This window comes from Staurois parvus, unplaced genomic scaffold (assembly GCF_062004578.1).
Source record: "Staurois parvus isolate SC_StPar_1 unplaced genomic scaffold, SC_StPar_1.0 ptg002875l, whole genome shotgun sequence".
NCBI classification, from domain to species: domain Eukaryota; kingdom Metazoa; phylum Chordata; class Amphibia; order Anura; family Ranidae; genus Staurois; species Staurois parvus.
The window spans coordinates 1-25,477 of NW_028320671.1; the positions used below are offsets into that span (position 1 = coordinate 1).

At 46.5% G+C, this 25,477-nt stretch overlaps 1 protein-coding gene across 1 annotated transcript in view; it reads left to right on the top strand.

Annotated features, from left to right (window-relative positions):
* Window positions 1-4,217: 4,217 nt before the first annotated feature.
* Window positions 4,218-25,477, top strand: part of LOC149428989 (protein mono-ADP-ribosyltransferase PARP14-like) — a 41,282-nt gene continuing 20,022 nt past the window's right edge. The window contains 8 exon segments of the mRNA XM_089666863.1: window positions 4,218-4,320; window positions 5,761-6,246; window positions 6,249-8,023; window positions 8,869-9,105; window positions 10,345-10,566; window positions 12,729-12,810; window positions 14,025-14,174; window positions 23,998-24,060. Coding sequence (XP_089522989.1) covers window positions 4,218-4,320; window positions 5,761-6,246; window positions 6,249-8,023; window positions 8,869-9,105; window positions 10,345-10,566; window positions 12,729-12,810; window positions 14,025-14,174; window positions 23,998-24,060 — 3,118 coding nt within the window.

Genomic DNA, 25,477 nt, shown 5'->3' on the forward strand with positions numbered 1-25,477 from the left:
CGCTCAGAGAGCAGAAGACTGTAACGGAACCGGACCCCGACTGCACTATAGGGTATTTCCGTTAGCCTCCCGCTTCCCTGTCCGAACACAGATCCACAGACACCACAGCTGACCATACAGGAAATAGCGCCAGACGAAATAGACAGCACCAGACTCGTATTAAAACAGGAAGTGGAATACTTTATTTTAACATAGATACAAGATATATACACAGGGCAGGGAAATACACCCAGTAACAGGAAAAACATCAGCAGGCCGTCCCATCAGGGGGAAGGGCTGCTGAAACCCCCACCAAGCCAGTACAAACACATATATCCCATAATAGTTTGCTCCCAAGCAAGACACACAGTAGAACAATGGGATGCAGCCGCATGGCAGTGAACAATGAACACCCCCCCCACCCCAATATTAGGACAGATCACCCTGTACCCCTAACAGGCACAGGGTGACTTACACATAATAGGGATATGGGGAGCTGAGACAGGGGTTTCCCCACCTCTCCAATGGGGGCTGTGTTCCATGGGCCCCCCACCCAAAGTCCACTCCTTTCACAAAGACCCCTTTCAAGATTGTCGGTTCCGTAACTTGCTGCTCCAGAAGGGCAACCCACTCAGATCTGTCGCAGCGGTATCACTTCCTGGAGCTATTGCCGCATTCATGCGTCACACTGTCCACTGCACAAAATGATATTAATAGGAAATATCAGTTGTCACTTATAGGTTAGTAGACTCCTGTTATGATCTCCTGTTTTCCACTCCGGTTTCTTAACTCCACTTAGTCAAAGGTCCAGCAAGCAAAATACAGGCAAACTCAAGAATGAGCTCTACAGCAAGTTATACTGTATAATACCTGGAGCACCTTTGACCAATTAACCCCTACTCTTAATTAGCAGACTGAAGACAAAGGAAGAAATAAAATGCTATTTAAAAAGTGACAGAAAAAGTGATTTAAAAAATAAAAGCTTTTTAGCAAGACCCAAAGAAGAAAATAAAACTACAAGCACCAGCAGTCAAAAGTTAAACTTTTTCACTCTCCACTCAAATTTGCAACTCTTTTTAGCTATCAGCCAGCAGAATTCCAATATTACAAACAGCCTAATGGAGAGCGCTTCTTAGGTAAACAACTCACAGTTCAATGTAGTCACAATTGTGGCTTAGGCGGGATGCCGACAGCGTCTGTCTCAGCGGGCGAAGTGCGGCCTCTCCGGTTCCAAGAGGGAAAGCTTCTTTCCAGGTGAGTGAGACCCTACCCTATCCTTCCTCATCAGGAACCTTTCCCTACTGCTAGTTGTAATGGAACCGGACCACGACTGCACTTGGGTACTTCAGTTAAGATACCGCTTCCCTGTCAAAACACAGTCCACAGATACCACAGCCGACCATACAAGACTAGATGACACCAGTCTGTCCGAACACCGACACCACAGCCGACCATACAAGACTAGATGACACCAGTCTGTCCGAACACCGACACCACAGCCGACCATACAAGACTAGATGACACCAGTCTGTCTGAACACCGACCACCGACACCACAGAGACCATACAAGACTAGATGACACCAGTCTGTCCGAACACCGACACCACAGCCGACCATACAAGACTAGACAACACCAGTCTGTCCGAACACCGACACCACAGCCGACCATACAAGACTAGATGACACCAGTCTGTCCGAACACCGACCACCAACACCACAGCCGACCATACAAGACTAGACAACGCCAGTCTTGAAGTAAACCAGGAAATAGACTACTTTATGTGAAAACAGATACAAGATATATTCATTCAAGGGAACAATCCCCCCTCCCTGCATAATGACACAGGACGGGGCAATCTACACTTAGTAACAAGAGACACACCAACAGACAGTCTCATCAGGAGGGAGGACTACTGGAAACGCCCCCCACCAAGCCAATACACACAAACACATACATCCCATAATAGTTTGCTCCCAAGAAAAACACACAATAGAACAATGGGATGCAACCACATGACATGAAACAATCAACAACCCCCCCCCCCCCAATATTAGGGCAGATCACCCTGTACCCCTAACAGGCACAGAGTGACTTACACATAAGAGGGATATGGGGAGCTGAGATGGTTTCCCCACCTCTCCAAAGTGAACAGTGTTCCATGAGCCCCCCACCCAAAGTGACTCCCATCACACTAGTTACTCTGCCTAGCAAGCAAGATCTCTCTCCCTACACAAGCCAGTCGCAAAATTCACACCAAAACCTGGGCAGCGACTTAAATAGACCTTGCTGACCCAAGATGGCAGCTAAGGGTCATATGTCCACAGCATAGGCTACCGGAACCCTGCTCAAATGACCCAGGAAACCATAGAGACTTTTCATGGAAGGTCCTCTTTGAATAATAGACCCAATTCACTAATCTATGATATTTGCAGTAACAATTTTAGTTCAAGTGTCAAGTCAAAAAATGTTTTTCTAATTTTGGACGTTGGGAAAGGATTTGAACCTGTTTGATTTTAACTAAAATCTAGGGTTCCATTAGAAAGATTTCCCCTTATCCACCCTGTCCCTCATTCCAAGTTTTCATGCCATTAGGGAGATATAATTCCTCCAATGAGTTCAGCATCTGCCCAAAAATGGAGATCTATTCCCTCCATTGTGTTCAGGCTCAGTCCCGGGATGGAGGTATATTCCCTCCAGTGTGTTCAGGCTCAGTCCCGGGATGGAGATATATTCCCTCCAGTGTGTTCAGGGGTCAGTCCCGGGATGGAGGTATATTCCCTCCAGTGTGTTCAGGGTCAGTCCCGGGATGGAGATATAATCCCTCCAGTGTGTTCAGGGTCAGTCCCGGGATGGAGATATATTACCTCCAGTGTGTTCAGGGTCAGTCCCGGGATGGAGATACATTCCCTCCAGTGCGCTCAGGGTCAGTCCCGGGATGGAGGTGTATTACCTCCAGTGTGTTCAGGTTCAGTCCCGGGATGGAGATATATTACCTCCAGTGTGTTCAGGGTCAGTCCCGGGATGGAGATACATTCCCTCCAGTGTGCTCAGGGTCAGTCCCGGGATGGAGATACATTCCCTCCAGTGCGCTCAGGGTCAGTCCCGGGATGGAGGTGTATTACCTCCAGTGTGTTCAGGGTCAGTCCCGGGATGGAGATACATTCCCTCCAGTGCGCTCAGGGTCAGTCCCGGGATGGAGGTGTATTACCCTCCAGTGTGTTCAGGGTCAGTCCCGGGATGGAGATACATTCCCTCCAGTGTGCTCAGGATCAGTCCCGGGATGGAGGTATATTCCCTCCAGTGTGTTCAGGGTCAGTCCCGGGATGGAGGTGTATTACCTCCAGTGTGTTCAGGTTCAGTCCCGGGATGGAGGTGTATTACCTCCAGTGTGCTCAGGGTCAGTCCCGGGATGGAGATACATTCCCTCCAGTGTGCTCAGGGTCAGTCCGGGGATGGAGATACAGTCCCTCCAGTGTGCTCAGGGTCAGTCCCGGGATGGAGATACAGTCCCTCCAGTGTGCTCAGGGTCAGTCCCGGGATGGAGATATATTCCCTCCAGTGTGTCCAGTAAAATTTAGATGTCTCAGAATCTTCCCACAACTGGATGTGCCTGGGCAGCTGTGGCTGGATCCTCCCAGAAGGCCTCTATGTATATATTCCTCCTTTCTTTTCTGTTTGGTCCTCTACATTTAGAAGGAACCATGGCTCTATTCTGAGGTTACCAACTTTCATCCTGTCCTGGTGAATGAACTCAGCAACTTAAAGTAACACAATCTCTGCTGATGACCCTCAGAATGTTCTTTTAAGTAATTTAGTTCATCATGATGTATATCAAAATTATCACTCTAAAAGACTTTCCCGGGAATATGTTTTGCTGTGTTACAGCCCCACCAGATGATGAAGCCTCCCCGTCCTCTCTGGTTCTCATCGAGAACGTCAAGAACAGCCACACTCTTGAGATGTTAAACCTCCTGGTGGAGAATGCCAGTGAGAAGGTTGAGGACGCGGACTTCTATGTGGAGATAATTCCGGAGATCCAATCTGCTGTTGTCACCTTCACATGTGATATTGGTGGGTCCAGTTTTTATGATTTGCCCTTCATTAAGATACTGAGCTTGGAGTGAGGCTCACAGCTTATATTATTGGCCTACAAGCTCCAGCCAATGACCTTTGTAAGAACGTTGTTTGTCCAAAAATAGGGAACAGCAAAAGGGCAGTGTCTGTGGTTAGGTGCAGCATGCAGTCCAAACGTGTATTGAAGACAATACTCAACTTACAGACAGTCCAGTGGGAGAATGCCACACCAAGAATAAGTTCTGTGCAGTACGGAAATACAGCAGGTAAGAATGGACTGACTGCATCTGTCTCAGAGGGTGGAATGCAGCCTGGCTAGTTCAGTCATAGTTTAGAAGCCTGTGATGGAGTCTGGTCCCCAGCCTGTTCTTACTTGCCCGGAGCCTTTCTTTGCCGCTGATCACTTTCCCTGACAGACGGATGCTCCTTCCCTACACTAGCCACTTTGCGGATGCGTGCCAAAGTCTGTGGGCAAGGACTTACAAAGGCTCTACTTGCCCAAGATGCCTGCCAGAGGTCACATGCAGCATAGCCAACCTAAACATTGCCTCTGGGGACCAGAAAACCATAGAAAAACCAGGTTTCTCCGGACTTCCTGTCCGGCTGCAGTGTCGCTCCGGTCAAATGCCACCTACAGTGGAGGAAACAGACTGCACCTGCTGGAATCACTCAGGCTTCATGTTCACTAAGTTCACTCATAAGCCATTCAGCAGGGAGGCTCCCATTTTCAGTAACGTGATTAGACAACTGTACTTACTGTATGCCATTAAACTGGAGGAAAATGTCCTGTTGTTGTTGTTTTTCTCCAGATATTCCGAGATTCATCACAACATTCTCCAGTAACCTCAGAGTGGTTCGCTTCAAGCTGACGGCAAGGTCTCTGGAAGAATCCCAAAGTGTCAGGTGGAGAATATACCGGAAAACATATCTGAGACGCATCTGGCAGATTTCTTTGAGAACCCGAAACAGGGAAGAGGAAGAGTAAAGGATATTTTGATGATATCTGAAGAAAAGCAGCACTGATCACATTTCAGGACACGGCAGGTGAGTTCACAGAGGGTACAGAGCAGAACTTCATATGTTGGAAGTGCTTGTTGGTTGGTGCCACTTAGGAACAGCTCTGAATGGTTTGGCGTTGTTCCAAGCGCACATCAAGGAGGGATAGAACCATCTGTGGACAACATCAGAGTGTTCAAACAGTGCTCCAGTTTGATCATGAGTGGTTTGGGCCATGGGATTGGTTATGAACTGCCTTCATTTGACATAGATATCAACTTTTTTTATCAGTCAAATGATCTACTATGTAATATTCATTGTTGACCAACAGATTACAAAAACCTTTTTTGTTTTGTTCGCTTAAGAAACTTACTACTGCTGAAATGTATTTATTGATGGCCAATGTATTCAGCAGCACATTCTGGAGTACATAGGTCACTGAAATAGTCAGTTAGTAACTGCTGAGGTAACATGTTATTGAACTGGGTTTTGAAAGCCATGCAAACACAGAGAGGACATACATTATTCAGAATGAGCCCTGGGAAGAATGAACCCCCACACCTCTCCACTCCAAAGCCACTAAGCCACCACATTATTTGTGTCACCATTCAGAAAAATAAATGATTTTTGGTCAACAACTTCAACAAACTAAATGTGAGTATTAGGTGAAGCATCTCGGTGAACCTTCTGCTTGTTTCCTTCTCTTCCAGATGTTAAAAGAGTTTTGAAGAAGGATCATGTGCTTTCCAAGAAAAAGATATCCATATACCCTTACTACCCATTGTTGGATATTGCACTGTATGGGAAGGATGGACCTTGTATAGAAATACCAAAGCCTGTAGAGTTTAATATCAGTCCATACATACTGCAACATATCTGTAATAATGAAGGACTAAAGAACAACATAGATGTGAAGATGAAGAATAAACACTGTGAGATCAAATGGCCAGATCAAGACTGTCAGAATCCTGTCCTTCAACTCATCTTCCCTCCTACCTTGTCCACCCATCGCAGGTCTGTGGCAAAGATTGTACCGAAATGGAAGGAAGAGGTTTATAATGAATTCTCACTTCTCATAGGAAAGTTCAGCGTAGTAGAGTACAAAATGGATCAGTCGGTCTGGGAAGCTATTAGAGAACATGTCAGCAGCTCCACCTATGATGAAGTCCTCATCAAACCTGACTTTGGTTTAAAGAAAGTTTCTTGGCTGGAATGTCCAAGGATGTTACAAAGATTGACCCGACATTCAGACAACTGGTAGAGGAAACCGTTAAACAAGTACAAAGAAAGCAACAAACCATGACTGAGACCCTACAGATGTCTCCAGCCTTCTATCAGATCATGTGCAACAGCGGCATAAAGAAGAAGATCCTGGACAAGGTTCCAGAGCTGAGGATTGACTATGATGTGCCAACAAGGAAGGCCCGTCTATCAGGACTGAGTAATGAAGTGCTCACCGCCAAATATGAGATACTCAACATCAAGCAACAAATGAAAAGTAAATCCATCCAGATGAATCCACAGCTCATCCAGTTCCTGAAATCCACCGATAACGAGGAGCTGTCCTGTCTGCTCTTTGCACGTCACAACATTAACGCACTGCTGGAAATTGAGGATGACATTGTTAAACTGATGGCTCATTCCAAGGAAGACTTGACTGCGGCAGAAAAGCAAATTACGGAAAAACTGTTTCGTAGACAACTTTTAGTTAAAGACAAAAGACTTCTGAAATCTCCTGAGTGGAGAAGTCTCCAGTCACATCTGCTTCAGTCATTTAATGTAGAGAAAATCACAGTCCTGATAGAGGAATCTTCTTCTGGAATGGAGGACAACGTGGTCATCGCCGGCCTGACTTCAAATGTTCTAAAGTGTTGCCAACAAGTCAGCGACTTTCTGGAGAAGAACACTACTATGGAGACAGAAATTGGAGTTCAACCTTCAGCAAAGAGGATATTCATCTGGGAGGAAAGGAAGGAAATTTTGGAGAAGATGAAGGAAAATGTAAATGTAACAAAGAATCAGAACAGCATATGCCTGTCGGGCCCACGGGTGAAGGTTCAAGAGGCAGCACATGTAATTAGGGACATTCTGCACTCACTTCACAGTGATACTCTGCGTATTGAGAAACCAGGAGCCAAAAAGTTTTGTAAGGTCAATGAAGAAGTGCATGCTACAACCGCAAGGACAAACTTCCATTGTGTGATACGTTTAGAGGAGAAGGGTGAAGAAGATAATTTATTTAGTAAATCCCAATTGCAAGTAGCTCTTTCTAATGGTTTGACCCTCTCTGTATATAAAGATGACCTGTGCCGTCACAACGTAGATGTCATTGTTAATGCAGCCAATGAAGATCTGAAACATAATGGGGGTTTGGCAAAAGCTATTCTGGATGCAGCAGGACGTAAAGTCCAAGATGACTGCGATCAGATTATCAGGAAAGATGGAAAATTGTCCACTGGAGATTCAGTAATTACTGACGCAGGGAAATTGCCGTGCAAACAAATAATACATACAGTCGGTCCCCAATGGGATGTAAATTCACGCTCCAGATGTGAACGGCTTCTACGGAGGGCAATTACCACCAGTTTACAGCTGGCCTCCGAGAAGAGTCACAGTTCAATAGCGATCCCCGCTGTCAGTTCTGGTATTTTTGGATTTCCCCTAAAAATATGTGTTGAAAACATAGTGGAAGCTATACGGGACTACGTAGAGACGCCGGGACAACAGAGCACTTTACAGAGAATCCATCTTGTAGACATGAATGATGAAACCGTCAAGATTTTCTCTGAGGCTACAAAGGCCAAATTTGGTAACCAAAGGAGTGCTATGCCATCTACAGCAATGGCACCCCAGCCGGCCACAAGAGCGGCACAGAACCCACCAGAGCCAGTGAATAGAGGTAATGACAACACTGTGGTGACCAAGGAAGGACTGAAGATCAAGCTGCTTCAGAAGAACATTGAGGACTGTTCGGTATGTAGATTCATCAGCATTTCCTGCTAAAGTGGGACTCCACCAAAGAGTTTTATGATTCAGATAGAGTTGGGAAGGGTTAGAACCTCTTATGTTTTTATTTCTGTCCATATTTGATGGTAGGAAGTAGGGGGGAATCTGGCCTACAGGGACACAGCAATAAAACATAAGAGAGGTTCTCATTGTTTCCAAATCTGTTTACATGCTGTGTCTTATTTTGGATATTGTTTTCTCTAAATTGGACATTAAGAGAATCTCCACAGCTGGACCCAGACAGCACAGGAAACCTGACAGAAAAGTTACCATCCCACTACTGTAAGGCCAGAATATAGTGCTGCTGTTACTGGATTCAGTAGATCCCTAGGGTTCTTCCGGAGGACACTGGGGGGGTTCTTTGATCGATTAACAATTTCTGCCTCTCAGATAAGTAACCACTGACACCAATGATCTTTTTAGCTATCTGTAAGGGGGATTCTTCCCAATGACCACCAATGTAAGGATTATATGTAAATATAGAAATTATTAGCTGAAGTTCCCTGAGACCTCACACTTATTGCAAGGATTCCTCCGTAGAAAACGGTTGGAAAGGACTGATGTGGTATCATTTACATGTGTACATTCATGCCCTAATAACAGTAGAAGGATAATAATCATCACATATCCATTATAATAAGTACCAATAGTTTTTCATATTTTTGCTTCTCTTTCTTTCCAGATCTCAAACAAATCCGAATGATAAAGATTGTTATTGAAAATATTTCAAATTCAGACCACTTAACTCTTAGGAAATGTATTCTTTTAACTAATAGTCACTTGGTAATGTTTGTCATCTCTTCCCCTGGCAGACGGATGTCATTGTGAACAGTGTAGGAGCCGATCTGAACCTGAATATTGGTGCCGTATCCAAAGCCTTGCTGAGGCGGGCAGGATCCAATATGCAGCAACTCCTGAACAATGCGAATCTCGGCACTCTGGGGGCCCCAGGATCCGTGTTCAGCACCAGCAGCTGCAATCTCAACTGTCAAGAGGTTCTTCATGTTGTGGCTCCTCAATGGGACAGCGGACAAGGAACATCGGAAACGGTACCTTCAGGCCTGCAGAGTGTGGTGGGAAATATATTGAGGCTGCTTTACTAAAGAACTAAAGCCTTTAGGGAATTTTCACTTAGCTTAGTGAATGCGGTAAAATCTTTCTTTGCAAAGAATACCCAATCACATGCAAGGAAAAATAAAAAACTGGATTTTTGCTGGAACATGCTTGGATGATTGAAGTCAGCACAACTTTACTTCATTCTGCTAAGTGAAAATTTCCTTGGAAAGTGAAAATTCATTGAATTGAAGGAATATTTTTCATGTGGATCTTTAAAAGGAAGTTGTAACGGAACCAGACCCCGTCTGCACTTGGGTATTTCCGATAGACTCCCGCTTCCCTGTCCGAACACAGACCAGACACCAGTCTTGGAAGGAAACCAGGAAATAACTACTTTATTTTAACACAGATACAAGATATATACATTTAAGGGAACCATTTCCCCCCTCCCTGTATATTGACACAGGGTGGGGAAAACCACATCTAGCAACAAGCGACACATCAGCAGACCCCCCCCCCCCCCCCCCAAGCCAATACACAAACAAATACATCCCATAATAGTTTGCTCCCAAGCAAGACACACAATAGAACAATGGGATGCAACCACATGGCATTAAACAATGAACAACCCCCCCACCCCACCTATACATGTCTACACAATATCAGGACAGATCACCCTGTACCCCTAACAGGAACAGGGTGACTTGCACATAAGAGGGATATGGGGAGCTGAGACGGGTCTCCCCACCTCTCCAGGTGAGCTTGGTTCTATGGGCCCCCCACGCAAAGTCACTACCGTCACAGAAGTCAAGCCACACCCAAGAGGGTCTAGCCCTTTACTACCACTATCTTCAGAAAAAAAGATTGTCTGAAGTTCCACTTTTGTCTTTTATGAAGTAGATTTTCAATACTGCCAATGGGGGCCACCTAGACACATATTTGGGCCATTTTGTGTTGAGATCTGTTGCAGCACTGGGGTCTTCAGTTTGAATCCCAACCAGGACACTATTTGCATTGAGTTTCGTTTCCTCCAGGTATTCTGGTTTCCTTCCTCACTCCAAAGACATGCTGGTAGGTCAGTAGGCTCACCTTAGTGTACCCAAGATGGCTGCTTTTTCTCCTAAGCCCTTTTTAGTCCCCAGGGAGAAAAGTAATATAGAATTTAGATTTAAAAATGTCATTTTCTTTATCTTGCCCAGAGTTACATGTCAATCTCAGACTCTCTATTTCAGATTCTTCGCACAATTATCAAAAACTGTTTGGCGCTGGCAGAGAAGAATCTGTGGAAGTCAATATCATTCCCAGCTATTGGAACTGGCAATCTTGGCTTTTCAAAGGATTTGGTTGCATTAGTGATGTTCGATGAGATTTTCCAGTTTAGCCACAAAAACAAAGTACAAAGTCTTCAAGAAGTTCATTTGGTCATTCACCCCAGTGACAGGGACACCTTCAAGGTAACGGAGACTTCATGTTTATAGTGATGCTCTTGGTCAAGAGGTTGAATATTCCCACATGGCCATCGGGGTGGTGAGGTGTCCAGTTCCTCGTCTCCAGCTGGCATAGAGCCATCAATAGGTGCATGGAGATGGTGCTGTGCAGGACCTGTAAGGAGAGTTCCATTTGAATAACAAAGGGATGAGGAGTTCCGGCCTTGCATTCTGCAGCAATGTCAGTTGACAAATAACAGGGGAGATGATAGTTCAGGCTTGGACAGGATACACAGACAGGACAATGTGCATGATGGCTACAGACAAAAACATAATTACCAGAGACACTTTATAGATGGTTTCCTTGTTATGCACAAGATTATAGAAGTCTTCTCCCTCATCCCACTAGACCCAGCCACCAAGTTTGGTTACTACAAGGTAGGGATTCTGGGCTGTCTAGGTGGGGAAGGATTAACTATGGGTCTGCCAGCTTCCTGGGCTTTTTCTAGGCTTGCCTCCATTTGTGATACATAAAAGGGGAAAGGCTCGGTCCAGGGGTAGACAGGAGGACCACATGGGGGAAGGTTACGGTCCACACAAGAAGATGTAGCCTGCATTAACCAGTGAGTGTTTCCACAAAGGATCCTACCAATAATGGGACCCTCCAGAAATGGAATTCTAACTGTTGAGGTATTCCTGGGCAGCCTAGGAATGTTAGTTACATAGTTACATGGTTAGTCTGGTTGAAAAAAGGCACAATTCCATCTGGTTCAACCATAAAAGGGAAAAATGTATAATCCTATACCCACAGTTGATTCAGAGGAAGGCACAAATTCCCAACAAAGCATGATCCAAACTGCAGGGGAAACAAATCCTTTCCTGAACCTGAAGAGGCAATCGCAGATTAAATGTTAGTATCCAAGTATGCATATTGCCTAAAGTCTTGGGACGCCGGCCTTTACACGCACATGAACTTTATTGGCCCCCCAGTCTCAGTCCGTAGGGTTCAATATTGAGTTGGCCCCGCCCTTTCCACGCACATGACCTTTAATGGCCCCCCAGTCTCAGTCCGTAGGGTTCAATATTGAGTTGGCCCCGCCCTTTCCACACACATGACCTTTAATGGCCTCCCAGTCTTGGTCTGTAGGGTTCAATATTGAGTTGGCCCCGCCCTTTCCACGCACATGACCTTTAATGGCCCCCCAGTCTTAGTCCGTAGGGTTCAATATTGAGTTGGCCCCGCCCTTCCCACACACATGACCTTTAATGGCCTCCCAGTCTTAGTCCGTAGGGTTCAATATTGAGTTGGCCCCGCCCTTTGCAGCTATAACAGCTTCAACTCTTCTGGGAAGGCCGTCCACAAGGTTTAGAAGGGTGTCTATGGGAAGGTTGGACCATTCTTCCAGAAGCACATTTGTCAGGTCAGGCACTGATGTCGGGGGAGGAGGCCTGGCTCGCAGTCTCCGCTCTAATTCATCCCAAAGGTGTTCTATGGGGTTGAGGTCAGGACTCTGTGCAGGACAGTCAAGTTCCTCCACCCCAAACTGGCTCCTCCATGTCTTTATGGACCTTGCTTTGTGCAGTCATGTTGGAAAGGAAGGGGACATCCCCAAACTCTTCCCACAAAGTTGGGAGCATGAAATTGTCCAAAATGTCTTGGTATTCTGACGCTTTAAGAGTTCTTTTACTGGAGCTAAGGGGCCGAGCCCAACTGCTGAAAAACAACCCCACACCATAATCCCCCCTCCGTCAAACTTTACACTTGGCAGAATGCAGTCAGGCAAGTACTGTTCTCCTGGCAACTGCCAAACCCAGACACGTCCATCAGATTGCCAGACAGAGAAGCTTGATTGGTCACTCCAGAGAACACATCTCCACTGCTCTAGAGTCCAGTGGCGGCGTGCTTTACACCAATGCACCCGACGCTTTGCATTGCACTTGGTGATGGAGGGCTTGGATGCAGCTGCTCGGCCATGGAAACCCGTTCCATGAAGCTCTTTACGCACTTGTAGTGCAGAGCATCAAGTGGTCTCAGGCATTAGTAAGCACGTACACCAAGGGAGGAGGAGTAAAAAGAGAGTAAAGACCCCATATGCACCATAACCTCGGTTCCAAAGTCACCTTAGATGTGTCTCAGATATTTGCTTCTTGCTGTATACTGGACATTTTCTTGTGTTTTGTATTTACAGGCATTTACAAGTCAATGGGAAAACTTCAAAGATGCTGCCACTAGTGTGGTCACCATCAGGCAATCAGCTGGGACTGGATCAAGTACGTTTTATATAATATGAATCTATGTCTGCTATAAGGAGTTTATTCCTCAGAACTATTCCACAGATAACATACAACGGAAGCTTCATATCAGATTCTAATTTAATATATACAGTATGACCAAAAGTCTGTGGACACCTGACCATCACACCTATATGAGCTTGTTGAACATTCCTTTCCAAAATCATGGCCAATAATATAGAGTTGTACACCCCCCTTCCCCTCGCGGTCTCCACTCTTCTGGTTAGACTTTCCACATGATTTTGGAGAATGTTTGTTGGAATTTGCCCCCATTTGTGAGGTCAGGTACTGATGTTGGATGAGAAGACCTGGCTCACCATCGGCATTCCAAGCCATCTCAATGAGTTGAGGTAAGGGTTCTATACATGACACTCGAGTTTCTCCACACCATCCTGGTCATCCATGTCTTTATGGAGCTGGCTTTGTACTTGGGGGCACAGTCATGGGGGAACAGAAAAGGGTCTTCACCAAGCTGTCAGAACAAGGTTGGAAGAGCATAATTGTCTACAATGTCTTTTTATGATGGAGGTTTACCAGGACCCTTCACTGGAGACAGCTGAACGCCATCATTTGGAAGGGGGTCTACATAATTTTGGCTCTACTGTGTATTCTAGTGGATGTGTAATTTTGGAGTGGGATTTTATTAGTGTGTAATTTTAAGAACCTGTAAGAAATATAACTAGTTTTATATTATATAATCTGTCCAGGATACAAGACGAGGATAATGTTGAATGGAGAGGCATGTATGGAAAAGGAGGAGGATGATAGAGGGAAGGAGAGTGCAGATGGATCAGGACGACGATGACCGTGGAAAATGGGGAAGGATATTGCAGAAGGATGACAACAGAAGGAAGGGGATTGGGTATGGATGGAAGAGGTGATGACCGAGGAGAAGAAAGTGGGGATGAAGGAGAAAAAGGTTGATGACAGATGGGAGGATAGTGGGGGTGGATGAATGGATGGAAAAGGAGCAGGAGGAGAGTGAAGGAAAGTGGGGATGGATGGAAGAGGAGGATGAGAATATTATACAGGATGATCAGTTATCTTGGTATCTGATTCTGGAGATTTCAACTTTCTGCAGTTGCCAGGCCATCGTGTTAATCTTTCCATGCACAGCTGATCATCAGTGGTGGGGACATGGGTTTCTTTTATCCCCTATTCTTCTTATCATCCCTTTCCTTTCTGTCTTGCAGCATTCTTTAGGACGGTAACAAACCCATCACTCGGTGTTCATGAAATGAAGATTGGTTCTATCACTTTTCATGTGAAGATCGGCAATATAACCACAGAGGAGACCGAAGTCATTGTAAATTCTTCCAACCAAAACTTCACGCTGTGTACAGGTAATTCATTCTGACCCCAAAAATCCAAATATCAGATTATACACCGTTCAGCCACACAACAGCCCTGACCCATCGAGGCATGGACTCCATTAGACCTCTGAAGGTATGTTGTGATATCTGGCACCAAGCTGTCAGTATCAGATCCTTTAGGTCCTGTAAGTTGTGTGGTAGGGTCTCTATGTGTTTGGTAGGGGCAGCGTGGTGTCCTGGATTGGCAAAAACAATGTATTGCAGAACTTGTATAACCGTACAAACAAGTCCAGTGGGAAAGCTCACCCAACTAGGGCCCTTCCAACAGTTCAGAGCAGAGTCAGTGGTATGAGGGTCCAAGCTTCTGGCAGCATCTGTCAAGGGGAACAGAGTGCAGCCTGGCTGGTCCAACCCAAAGAGGAGCTTACTGAAGAGGCAGACATAGGCCTTACTCCTCAGGAACTTGTCCCTACAGTAGTCACTCACATAACGCGTGCCAAGACCCAAGAGCAGGGACTTAAAAAGACTCTGCATGGCCCAAGATGGCTGCCAGGGTCACTTGGATGCAGTGCATCCAACCAGATCACTGCTCCAGGTGACTAAGTAAATCATAGAGAAACCTAGTTTCTCCCAACTTCCTCCTCCAGTTGCATTGCCACTATGGGCTAGCGGCACCTGCAGTGGAGACTGTAGACAGCACCTTCCTACATTCCCACCCTCTTTAACAGATGCTGTCCATGGCATAAAACAAAACAAGAACGTTCTAAAAACATCATCAACTCAGATATGAATGCAAGAAAATCTTCAAACAACATAATCAGAATATTTTGCAGGTAGTGGTCCATGAATAGACCAAATTGGGCAATGGACTCCACTGTCTTGGGGACTTCAAAGCCTCAGGAGGCTGGGGGTAAACAGTGTCAGCAGTGTCCCCTGCATCTGTGCTAGAGTCCATTGACTCAGCAGGGCTGGCAGCCTGTAAAGTTGAGGATTCTAGGCTGTCCACCAGGCACGGGACTAGCATCTTCATAACCCATGTTGGGCGGAGGCTTTTTTTTTTTTTTCAAGGGGTGGCACGTACCAATCAAAGGATACTTTGGATACACTGGTGGAATATATAAGGAGCTCTGGTCCTCTCGGTCTCTGGCAGGCTTAGCAGAGCAATCCCCACTTAGCATACATCGCCTCAACGGGCTGCGATGGAGCTGCTTTTTGACAGGTTCAGGGCCCTCTGAGACCACATCATGCACCAGAAGAAAGGTTTGCTTCTCCACCCAGTATGGGGTATGCTCCAGCTTGCTACCTCTTTCGTTTTTTGGGTTCTTCACCAACACCCGGTCTCCTGATCACAATGGCAGTTCAATTAGAACAGTGTCCTCAGCCAAGTCCTTATGTCTCTCCAGTTCCACTTGTTTTTTTGTATCCGGTCCCAATGCTCCTGTACCGATGTGCTGGTGGTGAGTTCTGGGGAGGCCAACAAGAGGACCACTGCTAAGGGGCCTGTAACGGAACCAGAACCCAGACCGCACTGAGTTTTTCCGTTATAGCACAACTTCCCCTGTCCGAACACCATCCATGGACCACACCCTTGAAATCCCTCAGGAAAATAGACAACACCCAGCTCTTAAAACAGAAAGCCAACTCTTTATTTTAACACAGAACATATACAGAGGGCGGGGAAACACAACCAGGAACAGGAAATACATCATCAGCCCGCCCTATCAGTGGGACGGGCTACAGGGAACCAACCCAACCAACCCAAGACACAGAACAATGGGATGAAACACATGGCAAAGGATATTGACCAACCCCCACACCAATACACAAACAGTACATCCCATAATAGTTGGCTGGACAGGAAGACACAGCACAATGGGGGGTAGCACATGCAAACAAACAATGGACAGCCATGTGGCCCAGAACAAAGGAATGGACACATGGCAGTAGACAATGGGCAACCACATGGCAGGGACAAAGGAACACACACTATACACAATACTGGGACATTCACATTCACACCCTGTACCCCTTAACAGGCACAGGGTGGGTTAAACATAATGAGGGGGACATGAGCTGACCAAGCGGTCCCCCCACCCCCAAAAGTCACTCCCGTCACAGGGCCATAATGCCTGAAAATGGGGTGTAGCCCATAGCCTGATGCACGGTGATGACATGGAAAGATACTCTCATAGTCAGTGGCAGGACAAGACCATACAGTGCCCAGGGCGAAGATGCAAATTGTGTGCCCCCCCCCCCTTCCTAAACAGAGAAATAGGAGATGGGGTTGGTTTAAAAGCAATGCACGCTGCACCGAAACATATGAGTTTGATAACAGTACAATGTTTGATCTGCAGTAAAATATGGGACTGATGGTGATGTAGAAATAATTGCCCCAGCATCAGTGTGAGGAAAAAATGCCAATATTGATGGTGTTACTGGAAGGAAGAAATGCCCCTGCATAAGTGGTGTCACTTAAAAGAAAAAGGTTGCCCCTAGGCCAGTGGTGTCACTGGAAGGATACATTTCTCTGCATTGGTGTTGTCATTGTGGGGAAAATGCTGTTGTATCACTGGTAGGAAAAAATGCCCTGAGCCTGTGGTGTCACTGTAAGGGAAAAATGCCCCTGCATCAGTGGTGGCCCATGACACCTGCTCAGTAAAGTTCATATGGGAGTGTTTTCTGAAAACAGTGGGCAAGATCAAAAGTTGATCTCTTATGTCTGTGAAAAAGTGAGGTGCCATGCAGCACCCCGCAGCAAATATTGGGAGTGGTTCTCATTGTGCTGAAAATTGGCTGTGGCTTAAGGGGGCACAGAGTGCAGAAGTCAGTACTAAGTGAGGCTGAGTTCCGGGGTCGGTAGTAAGTGAGGCCGCGTTCAGGGCAGGGGTCGTTAGTGAGTGAGGCAGAGTGTGGCGGAACCGTTCCACCTGGGCTTCCTCGTGCGGAGCGATGCATCTCAGCCAATGGTCCCCTTTTCTGGCAAGTCTTCCAGCGCTCTACCAAGGCGGGTATTAGAGCTCAAAAACAATCCAGAAGAAACTCTGGGTTAAGTGATGCAGGGTCCAGCAAGGGGAATATCATGCACAATCTGGAGGAGATCATGCCGATACTTCCTTGGTGCTACCATCTGCTGGTGAGGTATTTGGGCAGCGCCCACCCCCACTTCCCTGTGGACCCTGTACAACTTGCCCTGGTCCCACTCATACCTCACATCTCCCAATCCCCCAGGATCACTCCCAGCTCTTAGTCTATAGGGGTCTAAGGTCCAGTTACTGGATGTTTCTTTAGCGAAATCAGTGGGGGAATTCCAGGTCAGGGCAGGGAAAAGATCAGTAAGGGATGGGTATTCCACCCTTACCGGAGCGGCAGCGTGCTCTCTAGTCTGGTGGTGAGTGGTGACCGGATGAGCTTCGGCAGGGGTCTCTGTGCCAAAAAGTGGATACCAGGACTCCCAGATCATTTCCAAGGAGAACCTCAGCCGGCAGGTTCTGCATTATTCCAATTTCAACGTCCCTGGCCCCCAGTCCAGATGAACCCTTGCGGTAGGAATCTGGTAGACATGGCCTCCCACTACCCGTATGGCCACAGACCACCCGGTCTTGGCCCAGTCTGGTACCAGTTGGGGTTGTACTAGGGTAAGTGTGGCCCCAGTGTCCCATAATCCTTGGCCGTTAATATGGACAACCTGTTGGTGATGTCGGCGAGTGTCCGGGGTGGCAGGCTGGAGAGGGTTAACCTCGTGAAAGACCCCAATGTCCTCATCCTCAGTTGTAAAATTCCTCCATGAGGCGGTGTCACTGGGGTGGTCCTGTAGGGAGTAGGCAGAGGCTCGGCCATAGGGGGTGGTGGGTCAGTTGGAAGTGCCCCGAGGGAGTTGGCTGGTCTGGGGCCTTGGTGGATTGAATGAATTCAGATTTACCCTGTTTGGTTGAAGCCATAACAGTGTGGGCCAGGTCGCTTTGGGTTGGAAGGTGTGGGTGGTCTGGGAATGGCGGGCTCAGTTAGCCTCCTGTTGTCCAGGTACTCATCTTCCCAGCGACTAGTGTTAGCTAAGGTTAGGGGGTGTTTGTCCTGGACCCAATGTCTAACATCCCCTGTAAGTCCATTGTAAAACTGCTCCAGTAACAGCAGTTGCCACAGTTCCTCCAGCTTGGTGATCTGACACCCTCGGACCCAACTGCGGGCTGCATGTTGTAATTGTTGAATGGGAATATCCTCCTGCGCTTAATATGGATAAGTCCCTATCCTAACAGCTGCTATCACTTTGCCTTAACCAATAAGTATTAAAGTATCAAACACAAAAATAGTGAAGCGCTAAAGTGAATCCCTATATACACACAGTGCATATAACATGAGACGAAAAACATACCTCATAAATAAAATAAATCTGTGGTATAAAATAATAAATAAATCAATAAAAAAATCAAAAAAAAAAAAAATATATAAAAAAATTAGAGAAAAAAAAATCTTTCCTTGCCCTTAAATGTTTCTTCAAATCAATCAGTGATAAAAAATTGAAAATCCATAATAATGCGAATAAACAGTGATACAAAAATAAAATCTGTGTTAATTAATATTCAAAAAAGAATATATATATATATAAGAGATAATTCCAATGATATATGTGACAACCTAACAGAATATAAATAAAAATTCATAAATTGTGATTCTCAATCAAATAAACGTGATTAATATTAATTGTGAAAAAACCAAACATTAAACTATTAAATAAATGATCCACTAAATCTTGTGATGTTTAAATATGAAAATGTGTCCACAAATGTGAACAAAAACAGTCCATGCAATAAGGTGAAAACGACACTCAGTGTTCTTCACTTCTAGTGCTCAAAACAGAAGAAATCCTCCAATGGCAGCAATGCCTGCTCACCTCCCCAACTCGACCCGCAAAGGGCCACAAGGCTATAACTCTCCTCCAGGTAATCCTTTGCTTCCAAGCAGCTCAGTAAGGAATCACAGGACCTCCACTCCACCTCCTTTTAGTTTTACTTGGTTGTTTACCAATAGCAGGGATGGATTACTCCTAAGAAATCCAGTTAAATTCCCGTACTCTTTGATGATTTCTCTATCTTCAGTGGAAAGTAATATATACCAGCCTAAAACCTCCTTTCCATCAATTTCAACAGAACCATATTTTTCCACCAGTTCACACACCTGCCTTTTCAAAGCATTTCTCTTCTCAAGCTTGCATTTTTTACAGGATTTATCTCTGCCAACAGCGCAACTCTCCCCACACGTGCACCAACGATGGCCGACCAGCCGCGCTAAGCAAAGCTCTGTAAGCCCGCCCAGGAGAAACACGAGAAATCTCAACCAATCAACGCCCGGCAGGAGCTGGCTTCTGAATGAAACCAGCTCCTGCCGGGCGTTGATTGGTTGAGATTTCTCGTGTTTCTCCTGGGCGGGCTTACAGAGCTTTGCTTAGCGCGGCTGGTCGGCCATCGTTGGTGCACGTGTGGGGAGAGTTGCGCTGTTGGCAGAGATAAATCCTGTAAAAAATGCAAGCTTGAGAAGAGAAATGCTTTGAAAAGGCAGGTGTGTGAACTGGTGGAAAAATATGGTTCTGTTGAAATTGATGGAAAGGAGGTTTTAGGCTGGTATATATTACTTTCCACTGAAGATAGAGAAATCATCAAAGAGTACGGGAATTTAACTGGATTTCTTAGGAGTAATCCATCCCTGCTATTGGTAAACAACCAAGTAAAACTAAAAGGAGGTGGAGTGGAGGTCCTGTGATTCCTTACTGAGCTGCTTGGAAGCAAAGGATTACCTGGAGGAGAGTTATAGCCTTGTGGCCCTTTGCGGGTCGAGTTGGGGAGGTGAGCAGGCATTGCTGCCATTGGAGGATTTCTTCTGTTTTGAGCACTAGAAGTGAAGAACACTGAGTGTCGTTTTCACCTTATTGCATGGACTGTTTTTGTTCACATTTGTGGACACATTTTCATATTTAAACATCACAAGATTTAGTGGATCATTTATTTAATAGTTTAATGTTTGGTTTTTTCACAATTAATATTAATCACGTTTATTTGATTGAGAATCACAATTTATGAATTTTTTATTTATATTCTGTTAGGTTGTCACATATATCATTGGAATTATCACTTATATATATATATTCTTTTTTGAATATTAATTAACACAGATTTTATTTTTGTATCACTGTTTATTCGCATTATTATGGATTTTCAATTTTTTATCACTGATTGATTTGAAGAAACATTTAAGGGCAAGGAAAGATTCATTTTTTTTTCTCTAATTTTTTTATATATTTTTTTTTTTTTTTTTTTTATTGATTTATTTATTATTTTATACCACAGATTTATTTTATTTATGAGGTATGTTTTTCGTCTCATGTTATATGCACTGTGTGTGTATATAGGGATTCACTTTAGCGCTTCACTATTTTTGTGTTTGATGTTGTAATTGTTGTCCCCATTCGGTGAAGGTGTCCTAGGGTTTCTTCTTGAGTGCCTGGAACTTTAAGTGGTACGCCTCTGGGGTGAGAGCGTAGCGAGCCAGTAAGTGTTCCTTAACATAATTGTAATCCAAGCAGTAGCTGTCGGGTACAGACCTGAATGCATCTGCAACCCGACCGGTTAGCTTGCTGCTTAAAATGGGGACCCGGTCTTAGGCTGCTACACCATGGATGGTGTACTACCGTTCAAAGTCCTGAAGAAAGCTGTCAATGTCCCCATCCGCCTCCGAGAAAGTTTTAAAAGCAGCGTAGGGAATTTTTCTTTGGTCCGGTTGCAGTCTGAAGAAGGCAGGAGGTAATCCCCTCCCAGACCGAGCCCTCGGTTGATGACCGGGAGTGACTAAGCCGCAGTTGGGTGGCATCGTCCAGGGCCTTGGAAATCTGTTCGGGGGTGGGAGCATTGCCGAACAGAGCCAAACGCCTCTCCACCTCTTGTCTTAAATCCGAATGGTATAGTGGTCTCCGTATGGTGCTAAGTGGGCCTGGCGTTTCAGGGGCCGATGATCTGCTCTGTTCCACCAACTCCTCCCGTGAAGCGGAGTTCACTTCTGGCGTAGCGGAGAGCGCATCAGGTGAAGCGGGGTGCGCATCTACTTGGTCCAGGGCCATATTCTCGGCCAACAGTTCCTCTCTGGTCTTGGAGCCAGCAATACCTCCCCGAGTGACAAGCAGGCTTTGGAGAGCTGGAGATCTCGTACATTCATCTGGCTGAGCAGGGACGTCTCCGTGAAAAAGATGGGGTCCCAGTTGGTGTTTTGGACTTTCTCCGCAATGAGGAAAGATCCCACCGCTGCCAACCAGTTGTGGCGGAACCGTTCTGCCTGGGCTTCCTCATGCGTAGCGATGCATCTCAGCCAATGGTCCCCTTGTCCTGCAAGTCTTCCAGCGCTCTGCCAAGGCAGGTATTAGAGCTCAAAGACAATCCTTCCCTGATATCCCAAACCACGAGTCGGTACTTTGTGTAGGGTGAATGAATGAATCTTTATTGAACACAGCTCAGTATATACAGCACATGCTGGCAGTAATCCCTGCCCCCTTCACCCCCACCAGACAGTCTGGCACCTGGTTTTCCCCACCCACAACAAAACTCAACAGCAGAACAGCAATCGGCACAGTATGAAATCTAGAGAAGCGAAAGACTACAAGTCCCCATTACCCTAAACAAACCGTGTAGAATGTCTGTCTACATAACAGCTGCTAAACATATACAGCTTTACAAAGGGGAGAACGGGCAGGCCGCTTACCGAGGGGAGAACGGGCAGGCCGCTTACCGAGGGGAGAACGGGCAGGCCGCTTACCGAGGGGAGAACGAGCAGGCCGCTTACCGAGGGGAGAACGGGCAGGCCGCATACCGAGGGGAGAACGGGCAGGCCGCATACCGAGGGGAGAACGGGCAGGCCGCATACCGAGGGGAGAACGGGCAGGCCGCTTACCGAGGGGAGAACGGGCAGGCCGCTTACCGAGGGGAGAACGGGCAGGCCGCTTACCGAGGGGAGAACGGGCAGGCCGCTTACCGAGGGGAGAACGGGCAGGCCGCTTACCGAGGGGAGAACGGGCAGGCCGCTTACCGAGGGGAGAACGGGCAGGCCGCTTACCGAGGGGAGAACGGGCAGGCCGCTTACCGAGGGGAGAACGGGCAGGCCGCTTACCGAGGGGAGAACGGGCAGGCCGCTTACCGAGGGGAGAACGGGCAGGCCGCTTACCGAGGGGAGAACGGGCAGGCCGCTTACCGAGGGGAGAACGGGCAGGCCGCTTACCGAGGGGAGAACGGGCAGGCCGCTTACCGAGGGGAGAACGGGCAGGCCGCATACCGAGGGGAGAACGGGCAGGCCGCTTACCGAGGGGAGAACGGGCAGGCCGCTTACCGAGGGGAGAACGGGCAGGCCGCTTACCGAGGGGAGAACGGGCAGGCCGCTTACCGAGGGGAGAACGGGCAGGCCGCTTACCGAGGGGAGAACGGGCAGGCCGCTTACCGAGGGGAGAACGGGCAGGCCGCTTACCGAGGGGAGAACGGGCAGACCGCTTACCAAGGGGAGAAAACCGGAACAGAAAGGGCAAAATGTTATCACAAAGGGACGGTTCGTCACAAGCGATAACACCAAATGTAACCCACCCGCTCCCCATTCACACCTGTGATCTTGTAACACTAACAAAGCACATGACCCCGGGGAGGGAAAATGGCTAATTGGGCCAATTTGGACCTTGTCACTTAGGGGTGGACTCACTTTTGTTGCCAGCGGTTTAGGCATTAATGGTGGTGTGTTGAGTTATTTTGAGGGGACAGCAAATTTCCATGTTATACAAACTGTACACTGACTACGTCACATTGTAGCAAAGTGTCATTTCTTCAGTGTTGTCACATGAAAAGAGAGAATCGAAGTGGGGACTCGCTTCTGGGAGATGCTGTATATCCCACCCACTTTCAGATGCCTTTATAACCAGGTAATCAATGTTATTTTACTGCCAGTGGTCATGACGTTATAGCTGGTTGGTGTAGACTGGATATCATTTATGCAGAAATCAAGAAAAATTCTAAGGGGTTACAGACTTTTTCTTGCATTCAGAGTCATATATAGAACCCAGGTTGGTAGTACACATAAAATAATGCAGACAATGAGCCAATGACGGGTATAGCATACAAAATACTACAACCTTGTCTGAGGGGAGGAATGTGAAGAGCGTACTTGAATCCCACAGAGGTGATCAGGGTGTGGCGGGGAATCTCAGAGGTGATTAGGGTGTGGAGGGGAATCCCATAGAGGTGATCAGGGTGTGGAGGGGAATCCCATAGAGGTGATCAGGGTGTGGATGGGAATCCCATAGAGGTGATCAGGGTGTGGATGGGAATCCCACAGAGGTGATCAGGGTGTGGATGGGAATCCCACAGAGGTGATCAGGGTGTGGAGGGGAATCCCATAGAGGTGATCAGGGTGTGGAGGGGAATCCCACAGAGGTGATCAGGGTGTGGAGGGGAATCCCAGAGAAGTTCTAGGTAGAGGAGTATGAGAACGTGAATGGAGGAGAGGGGGAGGTCATGCGTGGTTGTATTTGGGACCTGGTGAGGGAATGTATAGAGTTCAGATTGTGAAGGGCTTTGTATGAGTTACAGTATATCTGCAATGACTTGTAGATGAGAGAATATGAATTTTGGTGGGTTCGGCTCTCTGTTGAGCTGACATTGGGCTGAATTCACAAACTTAACACACCAGGATAAAGGATTCTTATTTTCAGAAAGCCATTTTCATTTGAGTATAATAAGATTTGAAAATTCCAGTCACATGGCTACATGAGGACACTTGACCTTGTGTTGAAGCTTTGTGATTTGAGCCACATTGTGTTTTATATTTTTATTTCTAGGAGTTTCGAAAGCGATTCTGGAAGCTGCTGGACCATCTGTTGTATCATCTGCTGCAAAACTGGGTAAAGCTCTGCACTGGACTATCGTGGTTGTAAATTTTTGCTTTGGCATGTGTAAAAAATAGATGGAGGAGAGAGATTGACTAAATCTGGAGCAATCGGAATCCGGTGCAGTTCTGCACGGCAGCCAATCAGCTTCTAACTTCAGCTTGTTCAATTAAGCTTGGGCAATAAAACCTGAAATCTGCAGAGTTGAGCCAGATTTTGTACTCTCCAGGCTTAGTAAATAACCCCCAATGCACCAACAGAGTGTGGCAGACATAGAGAAGCTGGGCCGTCTTATTGCCATCATGGGCCCCTGGGCAAAGTATTGCAGCCTGCCCCAATTTACACACCCACTCTCAAGAATTAAAGTGTAAATAATTGATATAATTAAACACATTTATTAGAAATTCAGTAAGTGATTTATTAATTATGGGGCTAATCAACACAAAGGGCATGGTATGGGGGGGGGGAGGCAGAAGGGCACATTACAGTACAGGGGTAGTCGGGAGGGCACGATATTGGGATCAGGAGGGCGCAGTCCATGTTCTGGGATGCTGCTCGGGTCATCCTAGGACAGCTTTGTAAAAAGCGTGACTGTCCCAGCAAATCCGGGACAGTTGACAAGTATAATTTAATGCAAGATTATCCTGGGGGGCCCCATGCATTATGACAGCCCTGTAGGGAAGATATACTGTAGAGGAAGATGGTCTTCTGTATTGGGGTTATTACAGCCGATGGACGCTCACCAGGTGCCAGTGACGTCCAGGCCGTGTACATTTTTATGTCTGTTGAGGTTCTCATTTATCCAGGTCATGATATAGCTAGTAATAAATTGCCACGTACAACTAGACTTGTTCTGTTGAAGACATTTTGCAGCTTCTTCAGCTATGAGTGTCAGGAAATTACCCCCAGTGTCTAAATCTATACCCCCACAGGGAATAGAGACACCTTCATCCAATCAGCATTGAGTGTCAAGGCAGATGTTGATTGTCCAAGAACAGGATGAGAGGTGCTAAAGCTGTGGAACCCACATGTTGTAGTAACCTCATTATCCTTGATGTCAGGGAGTCTCCACACTTCTCCTCCTCATCCCCCTCTCCTCTTTGCATTATTGGATCTGCAGTTTCCTCCTTCCAGCTCGTCAAGCCTGCTCAGTCCAAACTACACCTCCCACAATCCTAGCGGTCCACATCCTATGTGCCTTCCTATAGGGTAGAGGGTGGGCTCCTCACTGACTGTACACAGCCCTGCCCTCCTGTGGCTGTGCCTGTGTAAAAGTCTCTCTGCTTTCAACGCGTCGACTTCTAAGACCGCATGCTGCCTAATATATCCCACCCACTTTCCGGAACCATTGTAAAGTATTGTTCACTTTACCTGCCAGTGGTCAGAATGCTATCGCAGATTGGTGTGTAGGCAGGTGCAGTCTGCTTTCTAC